Source organism: Schistocerca nitens, chromosome 4 (genome assembly GCF_023898315.1).
Source record: "Schistocerca nitens isolate TAMUIC-IGC-003100 chromosome 4, iqSchNite1.1, whole genome shotgun sequence".
Lineage (NCBI taxonomy): Eukaryota > Metazoa > Arthropoda > Insecta > Orthoptera > Acrididae > Schistocerca > Schistocerca nitens.
In genome coordinates, this window is record NC_064617.1 from 719,057,903 (window position 1) to 719,083,488 (window position 25,586).

General features: G+C 42.9%; 1 protein-coding gene across 1 annotated transcript in view; it reads left to right on the forward strand.

Annotated features, from left to right (window-relative positions):
• Positions 1 to 25,586, forward strand: part of LOC126252026 (UDP-glucosyltransferase 2-like) — a 167,797-nt gene that overhangs the window by 100,493 nt on the left and 41,718 nt on the right. The window contains exon 4 of the mRNA XM_049952812.1: positions 25,126 to 25,585. Coding sequence (XP_049808769.1) covers positions 25,126 to 25,585 — 460 coding nt within the window. The remainder of the gene's footprint in view (positions 1 to 25,125; position 25,586) is intronic.

Below are 25,586 nucleotides of genomic sequence, written 5' to 3' on the forward strand. Positions count from 1 at the left end.
GATTTCTGCTTTGCAAATTCCAAGGTGCTTCACTGTAAAATAGACCCTGAAAAGATTCAAACCGACTGTCAACGATATAAATTTGAGCTTTGTTCGTCATATAGGTCTAACATGTCAGAAGGTTGTTTATGAAGTGCACATGTTCATTAATATAGTTCCCTTCTTCCAAATTTTTGCAATAGCATTTAACTGTAGACGTTTTCTAACACCGGCGTTAGCAATTACTTTCCGTTCTCTGAAACCTTCAAAACGACAAATTTTTCTGGTTTAAATCTGATGACCTTAACTATCACTTCCGATCAACAATAAATACTTCATGAACCCATACATGGAACTCCAAATGTGCATTGTTCCTGCACTGCTACAGAGCATGCATTGCAAGGTATTCACACAGTTTATCGCATAGACTTACCATAAGGAATGAAACAAGAACTGTAATACACTTTACACCACAGACGCTCACTCTGGCTTGACGAAAACATCCAAACATTGACCAAAAGTTGCACAAATAATTGAGTTTGATAGGAAAAGAAACGAGGTATGAAGCATTTATAAATTCATCGAATGTAGTGAGGTGGTTTAATTTCGTCCCAGTCTATAATATTAATTTCGGGCCATACTCAGCTCTTGCCGATTAATGTAATATAATACCCGCCTACTAATCAGGGCGTCTGTCTCCGTTGCTTTTGAGCGTGAATGGAAATTGTAGAAATTTTCTGTGGAGCAACATTTAATAATAAATCGTTTTAAATCATCAAAAGCGATGAGCGGTAGCAGGCGCTTTCGATAAAGAACGGGGGAGTGCAGCGCCGCTGCTGTCGCCACGGCCGCTGCCAGTAGCCAGCAAATGGATCCCGGAGCTTTGCCGCATACGGCGTCCAGAGGAGGACAGTCTGCAGGAAATCTGCCGCAAAATCGTTACTGGATAAAATTTTGATATCGGTGTGTCACAAAGCGAAATAGATTGAATCTGCGCTACCATTACATTCACGTCTTCAGCATTCAGACAGAAGAGGCTATAAAAATATTTTATGCCAGCTGCTCTCGATCCACTGCCATTATGAACAGAAAGAACGCACGCTACCGCTAGACCACAGGCGTAATCAGCCTAGACTTTCTCTATCATGGGACAAGTTTTCCTCCAGGAAGTGCCGCAGTCTACAGTGTTGCCAGATTGTGCAGATAACCGGACTTAGAGAATTAGCGAGTTGGCCAGTTTTTTTGTCCCATGTCGCGATCGGCGCGGACTTAGCCTCTGAAGCGGCCGGCCGTCGGTCAAGTTTTATGTCAAAGAGTGTACATAATTAAAATACCAGACGGAAAAATTATATTCATTACTCCACATTAATGTTGTCTTTAGCACAAAAGGGGGTACAAAGTGCTGAGACTAAAATTTTTTACCATTTACCCATTGACATAAAATGTCTGACAGACAGCTTCTCTGCAGAAGAATTTCTATTATTGTAATGTGTAAAATGTGGTGGGTTGGAATTACTAACTCACATCGGTATACTTAATAGTAACAGTAATACTAATAATGGTACTGATAAACAATAATAATAATAATAATAATAATAATAATAATCACAAAAGTGTAACCACGAGCCTAGCCAACCTCTACTAAGTAATTATTTACTCAAATAACTTATAAAAAGATCTTGTCTTAGACAGAGTAAACTGCACGAGTCAAAAAGTAAACCACAGTCGTCAAATATAAAACAAGAAGCCTGAAAAGATAAATAATTTCTTTTAAAAAATCATTTTGAAACAGATAACTACTAGAACGGACTTTCCGCATCTATGGGCACTAAGAACCTAAGCGAGCATTATTAGACAGTCACACTCACCAAATCATGGAGAAAACCAGTGTGTGGGTAGACTTGCGGTTAACAGGCATACCGGCCAGTAAACAATAACTGCACTATGTAGCGTGTTGGGTGAGACAGCGAGCCGTATGCTGTTCTAGCGTGAATGAACAGCGCATTGTGAGCTCCAAGTGCCGTCATTTGCATACTGGAGGATAATTAAAAACAATGGTACGAGATAGTGCTACAAGTATGTAGTTCAAATAAGTTAATAGTTACTAAATAATGCCTTAAAAGTAGTTAAAACAAATACGAAGTTGAAAATCAAAGAAGTAAACACGAGTTCATAGTGTCGGGTGACAAGCGGCAATCTAGCTGCTGATTATTTAGCCTTAGAGGAACCGGCTAGTGACATTTTTGTAAAGCTGTCATCATAGTTCATAAAAAATGTTGTTCTTAGTGACAGGTTCCTTACTGAGACTCAAATCTTCTGAATGCTCAAAAATTTTTTTGTTATTTTGAATTCCTCTAGTAGACTCTTCACCTTTAGTTGCCAAGTGAAGGAATTGTAAAAAATCTTTTGCACTGATTGATTGTACCGTCGGTTCTTGCTAGAATAATTTGTTCATTATGAATAAAAATACGCACAACACTGATGTAATGGTCTACAACGTTTATTATTTTAGCTATATCACAAATCGGTTTTCGGGTGTCACGCCAGCATCAGGTACAAAGGTAAGTATATGGTGCAGTGAAATTTTGTTGGGCCAAAGATTGTAAATAGTACATCTACATAGTATCTCCATTTCCACAGATGAAAACTGTTAATTTTAGACTTAGAAATAAAGCAAGAGGGATGATTTCACTGAAAATGTGTTGTAAGATTATTTAACTAACAAGGGGAGACCGCCAATTATGAAATTCAGATTCGATTCATACTGCGCATAATAAAAGCTCATGGCCAGAGGTGTAATGTGACAAAGCACCAAGATGCACTTCTCAGCTGTTGTCGAGAAAATTGACAGTTAAAAGAAACCGTTGCCGTGAAATACGCTCTACCATTAATAATTTTCTACAGCGTCGTTGCGCAGCGGTACGCGCTCGGGTTCGTAATCCGAAGGTTGCTGGATCGAATCTCGCGCCATGCAAACTTTTCTTTCTTTTAGTATTTGTTTTTTGTAATTCAGATGTGTGTACACACACACACACACACACACACACACACATATATATATATATATATATATATATATATATATATATATATATATATATATATATTCCCGGCAATCAGTTGCAACAGTTATGCATACGAGTATAATAAGTTGTTGAAAGTCGTTTGTCGTGGAAAAACTGGCGACTTCGAACATCATTATGTTTTCCGCAAACAAAGTTGTATTTCACAAATGTTATTGTCTTCATAATGTTAACCACGTATAGTTAACGGAAGACGTAGAAACGGTATTCCGAAACGAATACGTATAGCCTAGAATAGGGACCCCACGAACACAAATTTGCTGCGGCAGGTATGAAATATAAACTCCGTTACTCGCTCGTTACACTTGAAGGACAGATGTTGAATGGGCCGAAACGAGCCGCCGCATAACAGCGTAGTTGCCTGCTAACTTCGAAAGAAGGTAGATGCGGTCCCTAGCGCAACTTATAACATCGTTGAAAATCAGTGCGGACGTGAGAGCTTTGGTACACCCTGTTAAAAAAACGGAAAAATGGAGGCGGTACAATTGGAGAGTGATCCGCCTTCACCAACATGCATAAGCAATTCATATATATATATATATATATATATATATATATATATATATATATACAATTTTTTTATTATAATCCGAAGGTCGCCGGATCGAATATCGCGCCATGGCGCGAGATTCGATCCGGCGACCTTCGGATTGCCAGCCCGAGCGCTTACCGCTGCGCCGCAACGCTGTTGAGCAGTTATTCATCGTAGAGAGTATTTCACCGCAACGGTTTCTTTTAACTGTCGATTTTCTCGACAACGGCTGAGAAGTGCATCTTGGTGCTTTGCCACATTACACCTCTGGCCATAAGCTTTTATTATGCGCAGTATGAATCGAATCTGAATTTCACAATTGGCGGCCTCCCCTTGTAAGATAAAATATGTGACATTAATTAATGAACTATATACAGATTACAACTGTTCATAGAATAAAATAAATTGAACAATAAACTTTGGTGACGTATTCGAAAGAAGCAGCTGAACAAGATAATCTTGTCTTTAATGGGTCCTAAATTACAAAGACAAAAGATATAAAGTGATAATAAGCAGTGAAGCAGCTGTGACTATACAAAGAATTTTTTTTAACTCAACAAGAGAAATTATTGTAACTGAAATAAAGGAAAATGGAGCAATGTGAGTAAGAGTGGTCACATGAAGGATGTGTTGTATGTTGTACACATGAAGGATGTTTCTGCGTTCCTGGATTTAAGCTTCTTGGCTACATCCAGTGAGGCTTTTCCCGAATATGGAATTGTGGACCATTTATTGCGTTCTTGAGGTGGTGGGTCAAGAACAGTGTAAAGAAGAAACTACATCTGTTGTTTCTGCTTTTTGTGCATTAAGTAGTCCATTAAGGGGGGAGGGTAGCTATTGTTTGATGCTATTTGTTTAATTTCTTTAAAGTCCATTTGGAAGCTGTCTTCACTCATGGGGATTAATATTAGGCGATGTATCATTCAGTGAAAGACAGCATGTTTATGGGTCACTAGGTGCTGAGAACTGGCAGGTATTATAATACCTATGATGGTAGGCTTCGTAGCGACGTCGAGCGTCAGCCGAAAACAGATGTGAGTTAATCAACTGGTCGGTCAGCGCATGTCAACAAGGTTATCGCGCTGACCGCTAGGAGTGCTGTGAGACGCTTTCTCCATGCTGCAGCGCGCGCTTCCTGAATTTAACAATTCATTTTGAGTGTTTTAGTTTGCTATTACTGATATCATTTTCCTCACTTATTTATCAAAAAAACTGGTAATATTAGTTGCACTGGAAATGTTTCGTAACGTTTTACCTGCTGTTATGTGAGCTTAAAATAAACTTCTCGTCTAAATAAAGTGTTGAACAGAATTATAAGTCCCGCGTATCATATTCTCACTGCTCCTCCCCTCCATCTACCCCTCCTACCAACCTTGATCCTCCCGCCCCCCTCCTGTGCTTGCTCCTCTGGGCACCCTCCCTCCCCTCTCTCCCTTTTCCCTCCCTCCACCCCTCCTCCCCCAGGCCCCCCCTCCCCTGTCCCTCTCCCCCTGCCCCCATCTCCTCAGCCATTGGCATCATTTTTCTCCCCTCTCCCCCACCTCACCCCTGTTCTCCTCTTGGTAGGCCCCCGGACTCGCACACGCTAAGTGGACATTCGCGCGCCGGACTCGCACACGCTAAGTGGACATTCGCGCGCCGGAGATCACCGCCATCAGTGTTTCGTGTGTGCCGTCTTGTTTTAGTGTTCAGTGTTCACCGTCACACTCCATCGTTCACCAGTGCCATCGTCTTCTTCAGTGTTTGTGCGTCGTATCAACAGTTTGCAGTGTGGATTATCGTCGAGTGTGAACGGCTCCGTGTTTGTCTTTATGTGTCTACTGTTTTATTGCCCACCATTCTGTAACTTATGTGTCTTCTCAGTGTTTCTTCTCTTTGTGTATCCTCTGGCTGAAGAGCGGCGTAGAATGCTGCTGCCAGCCTGCCTGTTGTACAGGTTTAAAATAACAATAAAGAAAAAAAAAACAAAAAAAAAATTCTCGCTGCGGACAAGAACACGATAACGAAATCGCAAATGCAACACACACAACTTGCGACAGTGGTGATCCCAGCTAGAGAGAGAATAAATCAGCAGCAGAAATGGCTAGCAGCTAACTTGAAGAATTAGAAATTGGTGCGGGGACGAATCGACCAATCATATCAAGAATGGCCGAGCGGCTACCGCCGCTTTGGCCCCACAACCCAGCATTATGGTTTGCACAGATGGAAGCGAGTTTCCTCTACGCAGCTGAAGTTCAAGGTATTGTAACTTCACCTTGGAACACGCAACCATACGTGAAATTAAAGAATGAATTAATACGAAAAGTGTCCGCTTCATAGGAAGAACGAGTGCGGCAGGTTCTCACACAAGAGGATGTCGGTGACAGAAAACCATCGCAGTACCTCCGTCATTTAAGAAGAAAGGTTGACGCGCTTACGGTGCCTAATAATGCATTACTACGCACTTTGTGGAGCAGCCGTCTACCGGCACAGATGGAGGCCATTATAGCATCGAAAACGGACATGTCGCTAGATGGCGTTGCGGACCTGGCGGATAGAATTCAAGACGCCATCGTACCGACCTCCTACCCCGAAATTACGACGGCGAGTCCGCAGCTCGTGGTCTTGCGGTAGCGTTCCCGCTTTCCGCGCACTGGGTCACGGCTTCGATTCCCAGCGGGGTCAGAGATTTTCTCTACCTCGAGATGACTGGGTGTTGTGGGTTCTTTCATCATCGTTGACTCGCAAGTCGATGCAGTGGCGTCAGCTAAAAAGGGGTCTCACGGCACACAATGCCGTACGATCATTCCATTTTACGACGGCGTGTAATAGCACCTCGGCGGTAACGCGGGCGGATTACGACAATTTGGTGAGCAAGGTCGACGCACTCAGTAAGCAGATGGGCGAACTACTCTCCGACAGGTACATTAGAGGACGATTCCGCAGAAGATCTAGAAGTCGTTCATCGGCGAACTCCGCCACGGTCGAAGATTTCAACCCGGGCAGACATGTGTCGGTACCACAGGAAATTCGGAGGTCAGGCGCACAAGTGTACTTCGCCGTGTACCTTTCTCAGTTGTAGGCGACAGGCAGAAGTAATCACTCAGGACTGTCGGTCGCTGTCATTGCGTCTCTTTATCACAGAACGCAAGACAGCGCGCAAATTTTTGGTGGACACAGGTTCAGACTTAAGAATTTTGCTACGGACCCATTTACACAAGTATCGGCCAGCCACCTCGTTTTGCCTTTCCGGGGCTAATAATTCAACCATTGTGACGTACGGAATGCAGCACATCGAGTCCGACCTGGGATTACGTCGCGCCTTGAAGTGGAATTTCACTGTGGCGGACGTAACCGAGCCTATAATTGGAGCCGATTTCTTAGCGCATCATCGACTGCTGCCGGACGTTGCCAAAGCCCGCCTAATATACAACGTCACGGGACTATCTGCCGATGGATTCCGACGTAGCTCGGTAGTATACGACGCCAAATTGATCCAGTCGAGGAGTGATGAGTATACCGTACTTCTAGAACAATTCCCGGCCTCCTGGGGTCCCACAAAAGGTATGTCACAACGCTGTACATTATATCAATACTACCGCAGGTCCTCCGATTTCATGCAGACCCAGACGTCTTGCACCTGACCGATACCCTGTTGCCAAGGAGGAATACAATGTTGAAGAAAGGCGTCATTCGCCCGTCTAATGGGCCTTGGTCATCATCCATCCATTTAGTGCCAAAAAAGAACGGTGCATGGCATCCTTGTGGTGATTACCGAACCTTGAATGCTAGGACAATACCGGATTGGTACCCTCTTGAAAGATTAAAATTACTTATTATACGGAAAAAAGTTGCTTAGCGCATTAGATTGCGCAAAGGCATATACAAGGATTCCTGTTGCCGAAATTAACATTCCGAAAACGGCCTTTATAACGCCGTTTGGTCTGTTCGATAGCCTGTTTATGACGTTCGGATTGAGAAATGCTGCTCAGACTTGGCAAAGATTTATAGATTCCATTTTGCAAGGCTTGCAGTGTTGTTTTGCATATCTTGATGATATACTCATCTTTTCACGACCCCAGAAGAACACAAACAGCACTTGATTGAGGTATTTAACGCCTTGACGAATACGGAGTAAATGTTGGACGCCTCAGAGTGTGTTTTTGGCCAGACAGAGCTATCTTTTTAGGCCTCCGGATTTCATCAGAGGGATCACTGCCATTACCGGAGAAAGTAGAGGCTATATTGAGTATTCCATGGCCATAAACTCTAAAGAACTGAGACCCAGTTTCGTAGGAGAGGTTCTGTAAAGTTTGTAAGGTAGGAGACGAAGTACTGGCAGAAGTAAAGCTCTGAGGACGGGACGTGAGTCGTGCTTGGGTAGCTCAGCTGGTAGAGCACTTTCCCGCGAAACAAAAATGTCCCAAGTTCGAGACTCGGTCCGGCACACAATTTTAATCTGCCAGGTAGTCTCATATCAGCGCACACTCCGCTGCAGAGTGAAAATCTCATTCTGGAAGCATTTCCTTTGTTTGATCGGATTGCTGTAACATGATTGTCATTCATTTTCTTCTTGAAATTAATTGATACTTGTTGTTCTTTAGCTGGTTAGGCTGTATGATTAGATATTTCCAGTTCATGAGCTACGAGGTGTTTATTGGAGATGTCATCACCTAATGCACATTCTAGGTTTATTTTTATTATTTCCAGTTGTTTTTTCGGACACCATTTGTGGTTGAATGTATTTTAAGCCTTTTCCCAGTACATTGAGTTCTTCGCTGGTCATTTTTCAACCAGAAAGTTTCAAGATCTGCAAACTTTAACCTTTCACTTGGTTTTGAAAGTTATTTACTACTGAATAGTTAACTAATTTTAGCCTTCTGTTTTTCGTACATGGTATGTATGATATCATTAACTTCCTGTCTCACTTCACTGTCCAATACATCGAACTCCACTGGGTGTAAATTGGTCGAAAGTCTTATGTTTATTAGTTTTAGTGTGTACTCACATGATCACTAATGCTGTACCACCATTTCTTTTCTTCTTTAATCCACGTTTTTAGTGCAAAGTCAACTGCGTTTTATTGGTTCGGCGTGCCTACTATCCTTTGGATGCTCCGCAAACGAAGAATGGTGTTGAAAATTGGGTTAATGTTGCTGAACTATGCCAGAAATGGAGCGGAGAACCATATTTACAAAATAATTTACCATGTGAATATAAAATTGCTCTTTGCACATCATTACTATTTATCGTGGAAATGATTTTACAATTTTACTGTCACTGTCTTCTTCTCATTCACTTCTCTGGTATATATTTTTGTCTTTATTGCTAGTAACCATCGTTGCCTTCCAATTCTCGTCGGTTTCTTCTGTTTTTTTGGCTGTTTATTTCTATTTTCTTTACGTGCCTTTGAACTGGAGTTGATGACTGCTTATAATATGAACATTAATATCTTTCTCCGAGCTTCTTTAACACAGGATGTAATTAAAATTCCCTTACAGGCTCTGAGTAAAGTTTCCTCACGCCAAAACACTTGTTATTCTTCGATATTTTGAAACGTATCTCTTAGCTCTTAAGGTAAGAACATTAGTGCCCTTGTTTACTGGATATGGAAAGCAAAGAGCTTGCAGTAGAAGATTTGTTTCACAGTGTCGAAAATGTAAAAAATGCTCATAGCCCTTAAAATGTGCGTTTTGGAGACCTCGTTTAGTACACATTTTTTTCTTGTTTTGCTGTAAGGAACCTGTCTTCAAAGTCTGTAAAGGAATTTCAGTTACATCCTTTATATGTTCATCTCTGATGTTGCAATAGATAAGTCAGGGAAATTCCGCTGATCTTCATTTACTCTGGTATGCAAAACTTAAGAATTAAAGTAACTTTCGTGTAATACGTTACTGACAAATAACATAGCTCGATGAAACGTGGGCTATACATAGAAAGAATTGCTTCGATATAGTACAATATAGTATAGCATAGCATAGCATGGAAGGTAACTGAAAGAATTACACAAAGAGACGAGCAGAAATGACACTTTTATTCATAGACAATAATTACGCTGAAGTCACCGCGTTTCCCGATGGTCTCCTGGAAATCAGAAAAAGCGAGATGTGGTTCTTAATAGGGCGTATGATCACCATGGCACTGGATCCTTTGCAACTTGCTTCCATGCTGGCCACAAGGAGCTTTGCTAACTACATCCTATAGAAAGAAAGCTACTCTGAAACCAACCTTTAAATCGCTTATACCGATAAGAGCGAGTGAGAGAAATACTTTCAACCTGCCCTAATGTACACCGTTTGCAAAAAAAAAGTGAAGCGACCAGAAGACACGATCGAATTTCAGTGTAACTTTGTACACGAACACATCATTGGCAGCTGTGTAGTTGATTAGAGTGGCAGTTCTCTGTAATGGTTAGAACTACCACCATACTGCGTTATTGGTATTCGTATTTTGTGTGTTAGCAGGTCTGGGTGTTCGTGTTTTGTGTCTTAGCAGGGCTGGTAGAGTATATAAGGGAAGAGAGCAGCGTCAGATGTTGAGTGATTGAGTGATTTCTGTAAAGGAGACAGAGACGCCACATACCCATATGAGACAATGTGAAACTTCTTTATTTAAATGAGTGTGTCTGTACTTAAATTGCTGAATGACTGAGAAGATGAAACTTCTACGTTATTTGATTCCGAAACAGCTGAGTAAAACTGAACGTACTGAGCCTACTTTCTCTTTACTTGTTCTTATGATGTCAACACTGACCCACAATATTCTAGCGCAACGCAATATGACCGCTCAAAAAAATTACAACCTGACTTCAAATAATTAATTCAAAAGAATGACCCTGACTAAAAATAAATCTTAACATTAATCTATACATTTTATTAAGCACTTACCTCACAAAAATCTTCATTATGCGAACTACTGCAACTCGCTAGTGTCAGTACTGCCAGCTAAATAAAAGATTTTAACTACTAAAGCCACTAAATACTAACAGGCATGTGGTTAGCAAATGAAGGATTTTGTTGCAAACCAAATAATGTATTTTTTACCTTAATAATGTGACATCCAGTTCAAAGACGAATGTAAATCGTCATTGACATCTTGTACAAAGGTATATAATCATGAATAAACATGCACATTTCGCTAGTCTACGCTAACACTTCAAACCTCTACCCCCCATCTATGCTAACTTCTCACATCTAACATCCATCACTGCTGGCTGTTCACCTCCAACTGCCCTGTTGGCGACTAACTTCAAACTGCCCAACAGTACTAGCGATTAACTTCCAACAACGAGTCGAACCAGCCACAGAGTCTCTTACAAAGAAAGTGCAGTCACAGATACAATGTAAAGCGTTACACAGCGTTACACAGCGCTGCCAACACAAAAGCAGCCCACTTACAAGTGTTACCAACAGCTGACAGAGTTTGAAAGTGACCTCATTGTGAGTCTCCATTTGACCTTCTAATGGAATAGTGCAATATCCAGATTTGCTTTGCATTTGGAGGCGACAGTGGCCAGTTGTTAGGTTGCATGGGAAGGTTATGGTAGGCATACTCTTCGTCAAGGTTCCAGGCGACCACGTGTGACCGCCATAGGAGTGGATCACGCTACGTGCACATCGTAGCCTGTCCACATCTGCGCCTGCCATTCGAGAACAAGTAATGGACTTCTTGCAACATTCTTTGTCATCCCGCATCACTTGTCAGAAATTATCAACAAGTGGACTAAGGAGTTACTGTTCCACACATAGGCTGTCTTTAACACAACACAAACGGCTGGGTTTGAAGTTGTGCTGTGAGCGAGAAGCATGGGCTGCTGATGAATGGAGTCACATTGTGTTCACTGATGAATCGCGGTTCTGCATTATCCCGGGTGATCATTGTCGGCGAGTGTGACAGCAACATGTGGAGACGCCCCATTCTTCCAAAGTTTTGGAAAGACACAGAGGTGTTCCTCGCCGCATTACGGTATGGACAGCCATCTGGTGTAACCTTACGTCACGGCTAGTAGTGTTTGAGGAAACTCTGACAACACATCGGTACGTCATGTATATTCTGCGTCGACTGTGGTACCTCTCGAGTGACAGTGTTGTGGTGCAATTTTTCAACAGAAAATTGGTCGTTAGTCGTTCACACACAGCAGATGTCTCTCTATGAACCGTTTGGGTGGTGTTGAGGTACTCCGGCGCCCAGGACAGAACCGGTATCCAGGATATCAAGCAGCAGTTACAGTAGTTGTGGGCCAGCTTGCCAGTGGAGAGGATAAAACGGCTTTATGATATCCTCTCCAGCCGAATACTGCATATATCCAGGCCGGAAGGGGTGTAACAACATACTGTAACTAGGTTCATACTGCCAAATTCTTTGCAAATTTGATTCGATTTTGCAATCATTGCGGTAAGACCACATATCTTCTCGGCCCATGAAGATTCATTTCGTATTCTCGCCCCTCTGGGTACTTCAATATTTTGTCGACTAGTGTATCATTTCAGCAATTTTCGGGAACCTGTACCGCACTTTAGGTGCTGTACATGTAAAAAAAATCTGCTCAGATGAGAAACTATGTTATACAGGCTTGTCCCATTTATCTTGACCACCCAAAACAACGTTTTGTCCAGAGGTAAAATAGAAAAAATGTATCAAGTTGCTTAGCTATCTGCGGACATTTACCAGCATGATTGCCTTTCTCGTAACTCCGTTCGTTTCGAAGCTATGAACAGCAGTACGCTCTTTTTGAATAGCACGCTACATTTTTTATTCGGTAATCCACTTTCACTCTATAGTACTTGTTCAAAGACGTATTAGAGTGTACCACCGAAGTTCTCGTGGCATTTTGCATATTGCTAAAAATTAACCACAAAGTTCGCTTATAAAATGTTCGTTAATTCACCACAATACGGAAACGCGTTAACGTGCAACTGTTCTCATCGTAGTAATCGGTGAAATGAAATGAAATGATCGTATGGCAATGTTGGTCGGGAGGTCCCGTAAGGGTTCGGCCGCATTGTTGCAAGTCTTATTGCATGTGACGCCACATTGAGCGACTTGCGTGTCAATGATGGTGAGAGGATGATGAGAACAACACAATAACCAGTCCACGGGAGGAAAAAACAAATCTCCAACCTGTCCGGGAATCGAACCAGGACCCGATGAATGGAAGGCAAGGCCGTTACCACCCAGATAAGCAGGCGGGTAATAAGCGGTGTATTGAGTGCTTATAAATATTTTTAAGAAGAGCTTTTCTGGATTCACTGATTTTATACGGACAAAGAACAAAACTCGTCTAGCTTGAAGGGGGAAACCAGATGGCGCTATGGTTGGCCCGCTAGATGGCGCTGCCATAGGTCAAACGGATATCAACTGCGTTTTTTAAAATAGGAACCCCCATTTTTTATTACATATTCGTCTAGTACGTAAAGAAATATGAATGTTTTACTTGGACCACTTTTTTCGCTTTGTGATAGATGGCGCTGTAATAGTCACAAACGTATAAGTACGTTGTATCACGTAACATTCCGCCAGTGCGGACGGTATTTGCTTCGTGATACATTACCCGTGTTAAAATGGACCGTTTACCAATTTCGTAAAAGGTCGATATCGTGTTGATGTATGGCTATTGTGATCAAAATGCCCAACGGGCGTGTGCTATGTATGCTGCTCGGTATCCTGGACGACATCATCCAAGTGTCCGGACCGTTCGCCGGATAGATACGTTATTTAAGAAAACAGGAAGTGTTCAGCCACATGTGAAACGTCAACCACGACCTGCAACAAATGATGATGCCCAAGTAGATGTTTTAGTTGCTGTCGCGGCTAATCCGCACATCAGTAGCAGACAAATTGTGCGAGAATCGGGAATCTCAAAAACGTAGGTGTTGAGAATACTACATCAACATCGATTGCACCCGTACCATATTTCCATGCACCAGGAATTGCATAGCGACGACTTTGAACGTCGTGTACAGTTCTGCCACTGGACACAAGAGAAATTACGGGACGATGACAGATTTTTTGCACGCGTTCTATTTAGCGACGAAGCGTCATTCAGCAACAGCGGTAACGTAAACCGGAATAATATGCACTATTGGGCAACGGAAAATCCACGATGGCTGCGACAAGTGGAACATCAGCGACCTTGGCGGGTTAATGTATGGTGCGGCGTTATTGGAGGAAGGATAATTGGCCCCCATTTTAACGATGGCAATCTAAATGGTGCAATGTATGCTGATTTCCTACGTAATGTTCTATCGATGTTACTACAAGATGTTTCACTGCATGACAGAATGATGGATGTCCGGCATATAACTCGCGTGCGGTTGAAGCGGTATTGAATAGCATATTTCATGACAGGTGGATAGGTCGTCAAAGCACCATACCATGGCCCGCACGTTCACCGGATCTGACGTCCACGGATTTCTTTCTGTGGGGAAAGTTGGAGGATATTTACTATCGTGATCCACCGACAACGCCTGACAACATTCGTCAGCGTATTGTCAATGCATGTGCTAACATTTCGGAAGGCGAACTACTCGCTGTTGAGAGGAATGTCGTTACGCTTTTATATCATATATGAACCACTTGCGAATAAGTACAGTTTGACTGATAATATCTAAGTTTTGAAATGGCAAGCACTTACACAAAGTGCAAACAAATGGAGGTTAACCAGAATTAACCAAGACCAAACTGAAGTTAGAATCATCATTGTGGACCTCATGCACCGACGAACTGTGTGTGTAAAGCGATTGCATCTTACAGGTACAAGTTGCTTTTGATATACGAAGGTAAGTCAATTATTATCCGCAATTTAGTTACATTTTTGTTTATTTTGGTAGTACTGTTGTTTTATGTTGTGACGCATGCTTTGTTTATTTGTTGTTATAGCTCTGCAATTTTCAAGCTGCTAGGTTAGTTTCGTTATCGCTGTTAATCATGGCTGCACCGCTGTCTATTTGTACTAATGAAGAACAACGTTCAGTGATCCGTTTTTTGTGGTTGGAAGGCGTATCAGGGGCCGAAATTCATGAAAGACTTTCGGTATAGTACGGGAACAGCGTTTTGCCACAACGGAGTGTTTACGAATGGCTTGAAAAATTCCGAAATGGTCGCACAAGTGTTACGCACGATGAAGGAGCCGGACGACCGTTTACCGCCACAAATGAAGAAACCATTGGGCGTTCACGTGAAATGATTCTCGTAGACAGACGATTAACTATTGATGAAGTGGAACATCGTCTGCGAATTAGTCATGGTTCTGGCTACGAAATCATCCACAACAGACTTGGGTGTCATGAAGTTTGTGCAAGGAGGGTCCGAAAACAACTCGTACAGTTACATAAACAAACGCGCTTGGACATCTGCAAAAAACATTTGGATCGCTTTGGTAACGAAGGGGACAACTTCTTAGACAGAATCATTACTGGTGACGAAACATGGATCCATTATTACGAGCCGCAGAGCAAACGGCAGAGTATGGAATGGAAACATCCAAATTTGCTGTGCAAGAAAAAGTTCAAGACCCAACCGTCCGCAGGAAAAATGATGCTTACGGTTTTTTAGGACGCACAGAGTCCAGTACTGGAACATTATGGGGAAAGGGGCACAACAATAAATAGTGTACGTTACAGTGAAATGCTTACTGCCAGACTAAATCCTGCAATTCGAAGCAAACGCCGTGGGTTGCTGTCGAAAGGTGTGTTGTTGCACGACAATGCCCGTCCGCATACTGCTGCCCACACTTCTGAAACGCTCCAGTAACTCAAATTTGAAGTACTGTATCATTCTCCATATAGTCCCGATCTTGTCCCTTCTGACTATCACATGCTTGGTCCACTCAAGCAGGTATTATGGGGCCGTCGATTTGCCTCGGACGAAGCAGTGAAAGAAGCGGTGCATTCCTGGCTTGCAGCTCAACCGAGAACCTTCTTTTATATGGGCATCAGGAAGCTTGTACAACGACGGACCAAGTGCGTCGAAACGCAAGGAGACTATGTCGAAAATGATGTTCTTGGAAGTTTCCTATTTGATTACAATAAAATTTTATAACTAATTTGCGGATAATAATCGACTTAACCTCGTATGTGCCCTGTATTACCTGTTAATAGTTTGAAAACACTGCGTTATTGTGGTAAAAGGAATTATCTCGATGTCTTCCTATTGGCTTGGACGTAGCTCGCAGTTCAACAGCGACACAGACTTCTCTACATAACTGAAGCACAGGGTGGCGCAGTTAAAAGTAACCCGCCTCCCCTCTGAATGCGAATGCAATATTTCGACTTGTGAAATAGAGTAAATAGCTATAAAAATGAACAGTTTTATGCAATAATCGATTGATAGTATTTTTCTGTCAGCATTTCAGTTAATTTCATCAGTGAAGTTAGACGTTTCTCTTTGCGGTCTGCAAAGTGACTTTCTCGATAGAAGAAAGAATTGAAATTGTGGAAGCGTATTTGAAAACATGTTCGATTAAGGAAACCCGCGAAATTTTCTGGATCAAGTATCCGGATAGAGGACTACCAGCAAAGAGGGCAATACAGAGTCTCTATAAATATTGACGCACCTACAGATCTGTGTAATATGTAAAACGACGAAGAATTCCTTCTGTTCGCACACCAGACATTCGCCGAAGAATCATTCAAATCGCAAAGAAGACTACACGTAAATTGTCTAACAGGCTCATTCAAGTAGGAGAAGTTGCCAGCGGATATTGAAAAGTCTTAATTTGAAGCCACATTGTGTAACAGTTTTGCAGCAATTAGGCTATCGATGACAGTGAGAAACGTTTACATTACTGCACGTGGCTTTCTAATAACCCCAGCAGGTGCTTTCTTACATCTACATCTACATCTACATGGATACTCTGCAAATCACATTTAAGTGCCTGGCAAAGGGTTCTTCGAACCACCTTCACAATTCTCTATTATTCCAATCTCGTACAGCACGCGGAAAGAACGAACACCTATATCTTTACGTACGAGCTCTGATTTCCCTTATTTTATCGTGGTGATCGTTTCTCTCTATGTAGGTCGATGTCAACAAAATATTTTCGCATTCGGAGGAGAAAGTTGGTGATTGGACTTTCGTGAGAAGTCTCCGTTGCAACGAAAAACGCCTTTCTTTTAATGATGTCCAGCGCAAATCCTGTATCATTTCTCTGAAACTCTCTCCCATATTTCGCGATAATACAAAACGTGCTGACTTTCTTTGAACTTTTTCGGTGTACTCTGTCAGTCCTATCTGGTAAGGATCCCACACCGCGCAGCAGTATTCTAAAAGAGAACGGACAAGTGTACTGTAGCCAGTCTCCTTAGTAGGTCTGTTACATTTTATAAGTGTCCTGCCAATAAAACGCAGTCTTTGGTTAGCCTTCTCCACAACATTTTCTATGCGTTCCTTCCAATTTATCTTATTCGTAATTGTAATACTTAGGTATTTAGTTGAATTTACGGCTTTTAGATTAGACTGATTTATCGTGTAACCAAAGTTTAACGAATTCCTTTTAGCACTCATGTGGATGACCTCGTACTTTTCGTTATTTAGGGTCAACTGTCAATTTTCGCATCATTCAGATATCTTTTCTAAATCGTTTTGCAATTTGGTTTGACCTTCTGATGACTTTATTAGTCGATAAACGACGGTGTCATCTGCAATCAACCGAAGACGGCTGCTCAGATCGTCTCCCAAATCGTTTATACAGATAAGGAAATGCAAAGGGCTTATAACACTACTTTGGGGAACGCCAGAAATCATTTCTGTTTTACTCGATGACTTTCCGTCAATTACAACGAAATGTGACCTCTCTGACAGGAAATCACAAATCCAGTCACATAACTGAGACGATATCCCATAAGCACGCAATTTCACTACAAGCCGCTTGTGTGTTACAGTGTCAAAAGCCTTCCGGAAATCCAGAAATACGGAATCTATCTGAAATCCCTTGTCAATAGCACTCAACACATCATGTGAATAAAGAGCTAGTTGTGTTTCACAGGAACGATGTTTTCTAAACCCATGTTGACTGTGTGTCAATAGACAGTTTTCTTCGAGGTAATTCATAATGTTTGAACACAACATATGTTCCAAAATCCTGCTGCATATACACATTAACGATATGTGCCTGTAATTTAGTGGATTACTCCTACTACCTTTCTTGACTATTGGTGTGACCTGTGCAAATTTCCAGTCTTTGGGTACGGATCTTTCGTCGAGCGAACTGTTGTATATGATTGTTAAGTATGGAGCTCATGCATTAGCATACTCCGAAAGGAACCTAATTGGTACACAGTCTGGACCAGAAGACTTTCTTTTATTAAGTGATTTAAGTTGCTTCACTACTTCTACGTTACTCATGTTAGCGGCTGTTACATTGCAAGCGATGAAGCATGGTTTCAACTTTCCGATCATGTGAATTCACACAACACGAAGTGTGGGCAACGGAGAACCCTAGCACTGTGTGTCAGCAACCATTCCATGAAAAAAAAATGCAGCAAACGCTAATTTTAACAGGGCTATTTTTAACAGGGACGCGTATCATTGTCCTGATATTTTTTGACACTACGCTCAACACGGTTCATGCATGGAAATCTCTGATACATTTTGTGCTCAAATCATTGAACAGGGAAGACAAGACTGCTTCTTCCAGCAAGATGGGGAAACCTGCCGCACGCCGGCCGAAGTGGCCGTGCGGTTAAAGGCGCTGCAGTCTGGAACCGCAAGACCGCTACGGTCGCAGGTTAGAATCCTGCCTCGGGCATGGATGTTTGTGATGTCCTTAGGTTAGTTAGGTTTAACTAGTTCTTAGTTCTAGGGGACTAATGACCTCAGCAGTTGAGTCCCATAGTGCTCAGAGCCATTTTTGAACCTCAGAAGTTAAGTCCCATAGTGCTCAGAACCACCAACCTACCGCACGTCTAAAGTATCCCTGGACTGAGTCCATGCTATCTTCACCTAGGAACGAACTGTCAGCAAACATTTATGGCCACGACGTTCGCCGGATCAAACAACATGTGATTTTTTCCTGTGGGGGCACTTGAACAAATCAACATATAACACAGGAACTGAAAGACAATATCAGACGTCAAGTTGCCGCCATCGATATCAGAACTTTACTCAGAGTGTATCCGAATATGCTTAGACGTGAAGAGCTGTGTATTGGTATTTCAGCATCTTCTACAATTGCATTTTTCACTGTACTTTTTCATTATAAATAAATAGTAAGTCCATTTCAGCTCTTCGTTTCTCTAATTTAACTGCATTTCCTTTATACTTGCAAGGGCTGCTTTTATACGCGCCACCCTGTACATTCGCATGGTATGACTGGCTGGTCCCTAAAGAGGGATGTTCTGCCGCCTGTTTGCAAGTTCTTTCAATTGGACGCCACTCGGTGGTTTATGTGCCCTTAACCTAATACAGTAGTCCTACTTGGGAAAGTAGTCCTACGGATTAACATGGAATCCGAACCAAGCGTCATTCCTGGCATATCTTTACGTCATCAAGAGGTGAAGGTGAGTGTAAAAGTATACCGAAACATTTCCATCGTCCGGCCGGGATTCGATCAAGCGGCCTCTCAGTTTCCCGTAACGCTCGTTACCACCAGTCCACGAGACCCGACTTTCACAGCAAAAAAATTTAATAAACCTCAAATCTCCGCTTGAGGCAGATTATCTCAGTCCAGATTGAAGTACAACTAAAATGAGTGTGGTACGTTAAGAGGACGTGGATCTTGACTGAGCGCTTGTGGAGGATTGGAGTATGTGAAGCTTGGAGGAGAGGGTGTTAAGGTATGGGGGTGTTTTCCATGGTTAGGGTGTGGTCCACTTAATGCGCTAAGTCTAGTGTAAATGTGCAAAGCTATCAGGGTTTGTAAAACTATTTATGCGGTCTAGTTTTCCTGTTGTCTTGCTCACATCAAAGTTCACACGGCCTATCAAGGCAAGCCTTGCAGTTCCCAGTGAGAGGTCTACTACCTCAGTAGACAGAAACACTATGTGATCAAAAGTATTTGGACCCCACAAAAACATATTTTTTTCATTTTAGGTGCATTGTGCTTCCACCTATTGCCAGGTACTCCATATCAGCCACCTCAGTAATTAGACATCGTGAGAGAGCAGAATGGGGCGCTCCGCGGAACTCACGGACTTCGCACGTGGTCAGGTGATTGGGTGTCACTTGTGTCATACGTCTGTAAACGAGAAAAATCCCTAGGTCCACTGTTTCCGATGTGATAATGAAGTGGAAACGTGGAGGGACACGTAAAGCACAAAAGCGTACAGGCCGACCTCGTCTGTTGACTGACAGAGACCGCCGACATTTGAAGAGCATCGTAATGTGTAATAGGCAAACATCTATCCAGACCATCACACAGGAATTCCAAACTGCATCAGGATACACTGCAAGTACTATGACAAGTAGGCGGGAGGTTGTAAAACTGGATTTCATGATCGAGCGGCTACTCATAAGCCAGTCATCACACCGGTAATTGCCAAATGACGGCTCGCTTGGTGTAAGGAGCGTAAACATTGGACGATTGAATAGTGGAAAAACGTTGTGTGGAGTGACGAATCACGCTACACAATCTGGCGATCCGATGACAGGGTGTGGGTATGGCAAATGCCTGGTGAACGTCATCTGCCAGCGTGTGTAGTGCCAACAGTAAAATTTGGAGGGGCGCTGTTATGTTGTGGTCGTGTTTTTCATGGAAGGGGCTTGCACCCCTTGTTGCTTTGCGTGGCACCGTCACAACACAGGCCTACACTGATGTTTTAAGCACCTTCTTCCTTCCCATTGCAGCCGGCCGGAATGGCCGTGCGGTTAAAGGCGCTTCAGTCTGGAACCGCGTGACCGCTACGGTCGCAGGTTCGAATCCTGCTTCGGGCATGGATGTGTGTGATGTCCTTAGGTTAGTTAGGTTTAAGTAGTTCTAAGTTCTAGGGGACTGATGACCACAGAAGTTAAGTCCCATAGTGCTCAGAGCCATTTGAACCATTTTTGAACCTTCCCATTGTTGAAGAGCAATTCGGGGATAGCGATTGTATCTTTCAACACGATCGAGCACCTGTTCATAATGCACGGCCTGTGGCGGAGTGGTTACACGACAGTAACATCTCTGTAATGGACTGGCCTACAAAGGACCTGAATCCTGTAGAACACCTCTGCGATGTTTTGGAACGCCGACTTCGTCCCAGGCCGCACCGACCGACATCGATTGCTCTCCTCAGCGCAGCACTCCGTGAAGAATGGGCTGCCATTCCCCAAGAAACCTTCCAGCACCTCATTGAATGTATGCCTGCGAGAGTGGAAGCTGTCATCAAGGCTAAGGGTGGGCCAACACCATGTTGAATTCCAGCACTACCTATGGAGGGCGCCAAGTCATTTTCAGCCTCGTGTCCGGATACATTGATCACATAGTGTATATGACTACAGATCTTTGAAGTAGGTCGTCACACAAACGAATTCATGGCATGAAAGGCGTTTCGCGCCACGTCAGACGCCTCTCATATAACATGAAATGGGGCACATGATGCATATGCCGAAGTCTTTCACGTGAGCCATACGAGAACCCACTGTCTGGTTATCTACGTCCGTATTTTCACTTTACATCATTGTATATTACAGTATTACTCAGTCACTAGACGATGGATGCCGTTACCGTATTGCCCATAAAGAGTGGGAAGGGAATTAGCGGTGATTGGTATACAACGATCACAATGGCTCTAGGGAAGAGATGGGGAAGGTTAACTGAGCGCTGGTAAGTACGTGGATGTGAGCGAGAGGTAAGAACTGTCTTGGGTGGTGTGAGGCTTTCGCTGTGGCAGTAGGAGGTGTGCTGGTACAATGGAGCCATGGTCCAGGCGCAAAACCCCATGTGTTTAATAAGTGAAATCTGAATCAGGATTAATTATGAGACAGACACATTCCCTTAAGACACAAGCAACATTGCAACACGCAAATGAATTAGCAAACGCAAAGAAACGTTAAAGCCACATCTGTAGATTCTGAAGGTGGAAACTGCCTAATATCAATAATGAAAATGTTTAAGGTGTTAACAAAAACACAATTTGAATGAACATATTAATTTATTCACATAAACTACAAAAATGAAAACGTATATGACTCACAAAACAAAGTTAAAAACTATGAAATCTGTACCATAAACTTCAAATATGATTAACTCTTTGTTGTCAAAGCTGAAATGGGCAGCTATAAACGCATCTGAAGTTCTGAAATAACTCACATTTTCCTACTGCACGAGTACAGTGACTGCTTGGCAGAGTGTTTGTCTGAAAAGACACATGCATCTGCTAATGTACTGATGGACTTGGAACAGCTAATTGCAATGCTAAGAGTGAATGCTGGTCAGGGATAATCACAGCGCGACAATGCTGCTGTTTCTGCTCACGATAAATTATCGGAATAAGACGAGCAGGGCGTTGCCTTCATCTCCGGTTGTCTGCCGTATGGTGCTAGACAACCACTGCTGCAGACTCGAGACTCGATAATTGGGCCTCTAATCGAATGCTACAGTGGAGACTGCAGCCTGCAGAGACGTGCTCAGCGCCACGACCCACGTTGAAGCCCCTCTTATCTATCAGAATCTAACAGCCTGCTCTTTCCTTTCCTCCAAGAAAAACCTTTCCTTTCCGCCAAGAAAAACGGACTAACCATCTTTTTACAAGAATTATTGAGCAAAAATCCTAAGAGAGAACATCACATAAGGAACTTCAACGATTCCTCTATACTTCTCTCTTCTCCAAAAAGCTTTATGTGATCTGGCCTCATGACATCACCTTATTTTTCCAGTTGCGTTTTGCTTCCAGCAGCTAGCCTCGCTTCCCAGCTCCTGGGAAAGTTAAGAAATGTACCTGAGGCTAGTTTGCTAATTCCGTGGCGCCGTCATGTTTCTCCAGAAATCTGGAGGTTCCCATCTGCTGAAGGTGCTATTCTGAACATGGGAGAGTGCCAGCCTTCTGCTGATACAAGTTCTTTCTCCCATCCTACAACTCTGCTCTCCCGGCGAGCATAGAAACGTGCTATATAGCAGAACAAATGCTGCCCTCCACTAGGGGGTCGCCGGGCGACGCAACTTTCACCTTGACAACACGACCCTCGCTACTAGCGTATCTAGGTATGACACAGTTTTATCATAAATTCATTATAGAGCAAGGATTTAACGATCCTCATTTGAATAAATTGCAATTGCATAGTTTGACATTACGAAAGCCATTCAAGGGTGTTCAAAAATGGCTCTGAGCACTATGGGACTCAACTGCTGAGGTCATTAGTCCCCTAGAACTTAGAACTAGTTAAACCTAACTAACCTAAGGACATCACAAACATCCATGCCCGAGGCAGGATTCGAACCTGCGACCGTAGCGGTCTCGCGGTTCCAGACTGCAGCGCCTTTAACCGCACGGCCACTTCGGCCGGCATTCAAGGGTGTAGCAAGGTATTGCAGTTTTTTGTGGGTGATCAGCCACTTGTAGTAAGAGACAGTAAAAGTACAATATATCTACAAATAATGTGTCTATATCTACATCTACATCCATACTCCGCAAGCCACCTGACGGTATGTGGCGGAGGGTACATTGAGTACCTCTTATCGGTTCTCCCTTCTATTCCAGTCTCGTATTGTTCGTGGAAAGAAGGATTGTCGGTATGCTTCTGTGTGGGCTCTAATCTCTCTGATTTTATCCTCATGGTCTCTTCCCGAGATATACGTAGGAGGGAGCAATGTACTGCTTGACTCTTCGGTGAAGGTATGTTCTCGAAACTTTAACAAAAGCCCGTCCCTAGCTACTGAGCGTCTCTCCTGCAGAGTCTTCCACTAGAGTTTATCTATCATCTCCGTAACGCTTTCGCGATTACTAAATGAACCTGTAACGAAGCGCGCTGCTCTCCGTTGGATCTTCTCTATCTCTTCTATCAACCCTATCTGGTACGGATCCCACACTGCTGAGCAGTATTCAAGCAGTGGGCGAACAAGCGTACTGTAACCTACTTCCTTTGTTTTCGGACTGCATTTCCTTAGGATTCTTCCAATGAATCTCAGTCTGGCATCTGCTTTACCGACGACCAACTTTATATGATCATTCCATTTTAAATCACTCCTAATGCGTACTCCCAGATAATTTATGGAATTAACTGCTTCCAGTTGCTGACCTGCCATTTTGTAGCTAAATGATAAGGGATCTATCTTTCTATGTATTCGCAGCACATTACACTTGTCTACATTGAGATTCAATTGCCATTCCCTGCACCATGCGTCAATTCGTTGCAGATCCTTCTGCATTTCAGTACAATTTTCCATTGTTACAAACTCTCGATATACTACAGCATCATCGGCAAAGAGCCTCAGTGAACTTCCGAAGTTATCCACAAGGTCATTTATATATATTGTGAATAGCAACGGTCATATGACACTCCCCTGCGGCACACCTGTAATCACTCTTACTTCGGAAGACTTCTCTCCATTGAGAATGACATGCTGAGTTCTGTTATCTAGGAACTCTTCAATCCAATCACACAATTGGTCTGATAGTCCATATGCTCTTACTTTGTTCATTAAACGACTGTGGGGAACTGTATCGAACGCCTTGCGGAAGTCAAGAAACCCGGCATCTACCTGTGAACCTGTGTCTATGGCCCTTTGAGTCTCGTGGACGAATAGCGCGAGCTGGGTTTCACACGATCGTCTTTTTCGAAACCGATGCTGATTCCTACAGAGTCCCAGACAACAGTATGTGTGGTGCGTAGTGGTGTGTAGGTCTGTTATAACTAAAAGCATGTTCGTTACCAACACTAATGTACATCCGAAGCAGAACTGAGCTCTTGGATGGAGAGTGCTGCTATTTCTATAAACATAGAATATTTCAGAAAATATGAGCATTAAAAACTTAAGAGATCTCGTGAACCTTCCATAAATGACAAATACTAAATAAAAAATAATTTCTGGTGGTCTGGTTTGGACCAGTTACCTACAGCACGCCAGCCAGCAATACTAACCGCTGCGCTACACTATATACAATACAACTCAATGTGATATTGCTAGAATTTGTGGCACCTATACCAACCAGGGCTAAGTGGGATATTGAAAAAACAAGGACGGCAAGAATGGTCACAGGTATATTTGACCCTTGGAAGAGCAACAGGGACATTTTGAAAAACTTGATCTGGAAGATGCTTAAGGGGGACGTCAACTATCCAGTGAAAACAAACAAACAAAAAAAAAAATAAAATAAAAAATAAAAAAATAAAAAAAATTCAAGGACTATGTTCAATTGATAACTCTAGTAATATACTACAACCCCCTATGTATCGATTTCGTAGCGACCACGAAGGTACAATCAGATTAACTACAGCCTGCACAGCTCGTTTAGCAACCATTCTTCCTGTGCTCCGTACATCAATGGAACTGGAAGAGTATCTAATAATATGGGAGTCACCTGCTGCCAAGCCCGTGACTATAGTTTGCAAAGTGTAGTTGTACGTGTGGATGGTGAAGTTATAAAACTAATTATCTTGTTTAGCTTCAAAGATTTTGGTTTTTTTATGTCTTTTCAGGCAGGATGAGAAGTTTGATGTCGTGATCGTGGAGGCGGCACCCACTTTCTGCTACTTTGGTTTCATCCACAAATTGGGGCCGCCGCCTGTCATCGGCTTCCTTTCGATGGGGATGACTGGCGGGATCAGTGCCCTCATGGGTGACACTGTGAATCCGTCGTACATGCCAGAGATTCTGGCACCGTACACAGACCACATGGATTTCTGGCAGAGAATGGACAACTTTCTTTCCCTGTTCAGGCAAGCGCACTCTGGTGCGAGTGTCATTTTGCCTGTACATGAGAAGATTATACGGAAGCATTTTGGACCAGATGTTCCTAGTCTCATGGACATGATGCGTAACATGAGTCTTTTCCTGGCGAACAACCACTTCAGTGCCAATTACCCGCACCCACGTCTACCCAATGTAATAGAGATGACTGGCCTTCACATCGAAAAGGAACGGAAGCCCTTACCGAAGG